The following is a 3,899-nucleotide window of genomic DNA, read 5'->3' as shown; positions in this document are numbered from 1 at the left end:
TCAAACCTATTATTACATTCTGCCGCCGACGTTTCTGGAGCCTCTGCCCCGCGGCCCAGGCTGCGGAAGCCGGGAGGGGGGGAGCCGGGAGGGGCCGCGGGGAGGGGGGCTGCGGGCGGGCGGCGGGTGCCGGAGCCCGGCCGCCCTGGATCGCGCCTCCCGGGGCCCCGGATGCTTTCTCGAATTAAGCGGAATTTTCCGGAGACAGAGCTCTGCGTGGCCGAGTCTTTGTCGGGAAAAAGAACTGCGTGAACGTGCGTGCGAGCCTTCTCCCACGCGCGCCTTTAATAGACCCGTCAGCCAAGCTCCCGACCCACATCTGCAGAGCGGGCGCGCCTGCCGGCGCTGGTTCTCCGGCCAGTGCATGGCATCTCGCTACTGTGGGATTCCCGGGCCGGGCGCGGGGGGCTGGAGTCAAGTCCCAAGGGCAGCCACAAAAAGGGCCTGTTCGTTTAAATACAGGTGGTGGGAAACCAGACAACTCCCCCTCCCCCCTCGCGGCAAACCGTGCCACCCGCGGCTAGAACGGCCTTCTGCGCCAAGTTCTGCAAACTTTGCACCCGGCTCCCCAGCGAGTCCTGTCCGCGTTCTGCGCCAGGTTCTGCAGCAAAGACGGGACGAAGCTGTGGGGAGAACAAGCACCCTGTGATTGGGGGAGTGAATGAAGCCATCATATCAGAGTCCTCAGATCCCGGTTGGTTTCTTGAATGTCATGAGGAGGAACCTTGACTAGAACCAAATTCGCAGGCGAGCGAGCCGTCTCCAGGGCCTAGTGGGAAATTTTCTCCACGAGTGTAAACCGCACAAACGCTGCTGGAGAGCCAGGGTCTCAGCCCCGACATGCATCCCAGCCACCGGCTGCTCCCCCCATCCCGGCTTATTTTTAATGGAGTCATTCACGGATCTCTATTTGCTTTTCTCCATGTCGTTCTAATCAACACAACAAATTTCGCGGGATTTCAGGAATTCCTATGTTAAGATCTTCCTGGGTTTTTAACAGAAGTGGCTCCCTGCACCTGGCATTGAATTTCGTCTCTGTATGCCGCACAGGCGGGAAAATGTCCTACATCCACCTTCGGGGAGACCCAGGGACAGCTGTGTCCAGAACTCCTGCCCGGTGCTACACTTCTCAGTCTGACACAGGAGTGTGACCACATCACTAATACGGGGGATGAGCCAGGATCTGGATGCCAGTGGCTGAGCACACATACCAACCAGGGGCATACACATGTGTGGCCACAACCACACATCTGTGTGCCGCTTTAATAAGTGCGGGGACATGTTGGGATTAGGGTTAGCAAAAGCACGGAGAGAGTCCGTTTAACCTACGTTTCAGAGCCATGTGGCCCCGCTCCTTAAGCTGGGTGTGGTGAATTAGCAGAGCATTACCGAATTTCCCAAAGCATCTCCCAGAGGATTGTGTGGCATTTATTCATGTATCCCCAGACTACTTCCTGATGCTGTGCCACTCAGCAATCCACACATATCCAAACACTTTCGGGGGCCACCGTGTCACAAAGGATCAGATTGCTTAAATAAAAGAAAAAAGAAAAAAAGAGGGGACTTTATTATCTGTTAGAAAGAAGCAGTGGACATCGTTCTTGAAATTTTTGCAGTCACTTTAAAAAATGCATGGTTTAAGCCAAATTATCAAAATGACTCCAAAAAAGACACATGTCAATTGCCAGTTTAGCATTTTACTTAAAGCTATTCTCCAACGCAGGCTGAATGAGGTTCTCATTAACCTAGGAGCACAGGCCCATTTTTGGAGAGATGGTCTCTGCTCATTCCAGGACAAGAAAAGAAAATGAAGGAGGAGGCCTAAAGCTGATGAAATCAACGTGTTTTGATGTGGCCTCAAGGCTTTTTTTTCTCCCCCAGAATGTAACTTCATCTCTATGTTGTGACTAATTTCAAAACGTATTTGCTACAGTATAACTTTTAAATGCAGTATTTAATGCTGTCAGGTTACTTGAAGACAAAGTTTTACAGAAAACTTGAAATTCCAGAAAAAACTGCAGTGTACCCATAAACACTTAGAAAAAATATAATTAAAAAATTTAAAGCATCAAACACCCTCTGATCTGTTAGGAATAACAAACACCACATTTTGTGTATCCCAGTTCCCTCTGCGGGTAGGGGGGTGGTGGAGTGAGTGTATGGAGTGAGTGTGCTGTGTATTTATGTTGGGGGGGGGGAGAGAAAGAGAGAGAGAATTCTTGATCGGTTTGCCCTTTCCCAAGGAGAAAGAAGCCAGAGGGAGGGGCTGAGGAGGGACGGAGGGGGCTCGGTTGCACTACATTTTGGCTCCAAGTGTGTTCCCTTGAGACAAATTCAGATAAATTCCATTTGCAATCTTGTTACTTGCGGGGCAATTGGAGGCCTCCGTGACCCCACGGAGGCCATCCGTCAGGGGCCTGGTGCCGCCATCGGGGTCTCCTTCGTCCTGCAGACCAAACTTCGGCAGAGATCCCAGGCGGCGGGGACACAGAAGCATCCATGTGGGCCCGCGGTTAGAAACAACACACCAAAGGGCCAGACTAGAAACCTGGTCATTATTTCTTGATCCGTATTAACACTGTAAATGCTACAAAACCATCTATCGATTTTAAGTTTCTTCCCTTCCACTGAAGGGAGCTCCGTGAAGATCGTATTCTCCCCGCCCCCCCACCCCCCCGGGGGAGTCTCTCACTTTTAGTTTATGCTGATAACGCCTCTTTCTCCTTCTGATTTACTGATTGTATTTTAAAGTCACAAAACATGCATATAAAATTAGCACGTTCCAATTACAGGGGAAAACTGGGCTTTTTTCTTCCTCTCTCTCTCAAATTTATTGACTCAAAACTCGATGCATTTTTTGTTTTAAGGAGAGGTCTTTTTTCGTTTTTAGAAGAAAAGCTTTTTAGGAAATTATGTACATAATCTGAATCCCCCTCCCCACACCGCAACGCCGAAAATAAAAATTTCACAATGCATTTACAAGAAATAATATAAAACAAAACAAAAAAAATGGAAATGCTCAGATACAGAAAGTTTTACAAAACCCAGAATATAACGCGGCCACCCGAAAGCACTGGGGAGATCTGTGTATAAATTAACAAACCAACCAAAAAGAAAAAAAGAAAAAAAGAAAAAAAAAGCGGTAACAACTACAAAAAAGTCGTTAAGTGTCTGGATCTGCCTCACTACATCAATAACGAACGAGCACAGCTCCCGGCACCGAGCCTCGGGTCTCGGGCGACCAAACGGCGCCAGGAAGCGGTGCAGGGTGAGGGGGCGCGCCGGCCGGGATAGAAAAGTTGGGAGTCGCCTCTCGCTTGGCTTGGCCTTTGTCCCCTCGCGCAAAGAAAACGCTTTCCGCCTCCTCCGTGAGTGATAAATACTGTACAAAAAGTCTCAAGAAAGCCCCGAAGTCGGCCTAGACCGCACGGCGGTGTCAGCGCCCGGCGGGTCCCCAGGAGCTCCCGCAAAGGGGAGGTGGGGGCCGCGGGTCGCCCGCGCTCGTCGCCAGTGCCTTCCTCTTTACAAGAACGTGGAAACGTCTGTACAAAAGCAAGGCCGCCCGGGGCGGGCCGCGCGCTCCCTCGTCGCGCGTCGTGGGCGCGGGCCGCAGAGTCCCCGCGTCCCTAAATGTGCGTCAGGGGCACCGTGCCGTTGACGCCCGCGCCCGCGCCCTGGTAGTGCTGAGGCAGCGAGTGCAGCCGGCTCTGCGCCGCGGCCGCCGCGGCCGCCGCCGGGTCTCCGCCCTCGCCGGCGGGCAAGTACATGCTGATCATCTCGCGCAGGTCCCCGGGACACGGCGCCCGCGAGTGCGCGGGGGCGGGCGGGCTGCCGCTCGGCTCGGACTTGACGAGCGAGCCCAGCGCGCCCAGGGCGCCCGACGACGCGGCCGCCGCCGC

At 53.0% G+C, this 3,899-nt stretch overlaps 1 protein-coding gene across 1 annotated transcript in view; it reads right to left on the bottom strand.

Annotated features, from left to right (window-relative positions):
- Positions 1–3,626: 3,626 nt before the first annotated feature.
- Positions 3,627–3,899, bottom strand: part of SOX1 (SRY-box transcription factor 1) — a 2,067-nt gene continuing 1,794 nt past the window's right edge. Inside the window, exon 2 of the mRNA XM_049647229.1 lies at positions 3,627–3,899. This exon is cut by the window's right edge and continues 1 nt beyond it. Coding sequence (XP_049503186.1) covers positions 3,627–3,899 — 273 coding nt within the window.

This window comes from Panthera uncia (assembly GCF_023721935.1).
Source record: "Panthera uncia isolate 11264 chromosome A1 unlocalized genomic scaffold, Puncia_PCG_1.0 HiC_scaffold_16, whole genome shotgun sequence".
Lineage (NCBI taxonomy): Eukaryota > Metazoa > Chordata > Mammalia > Carnivora > Felidae > Panthera > Panthera uncia.
This window is presented reverse-complemented; position numbering and strand designations above follow the sequence as displayed.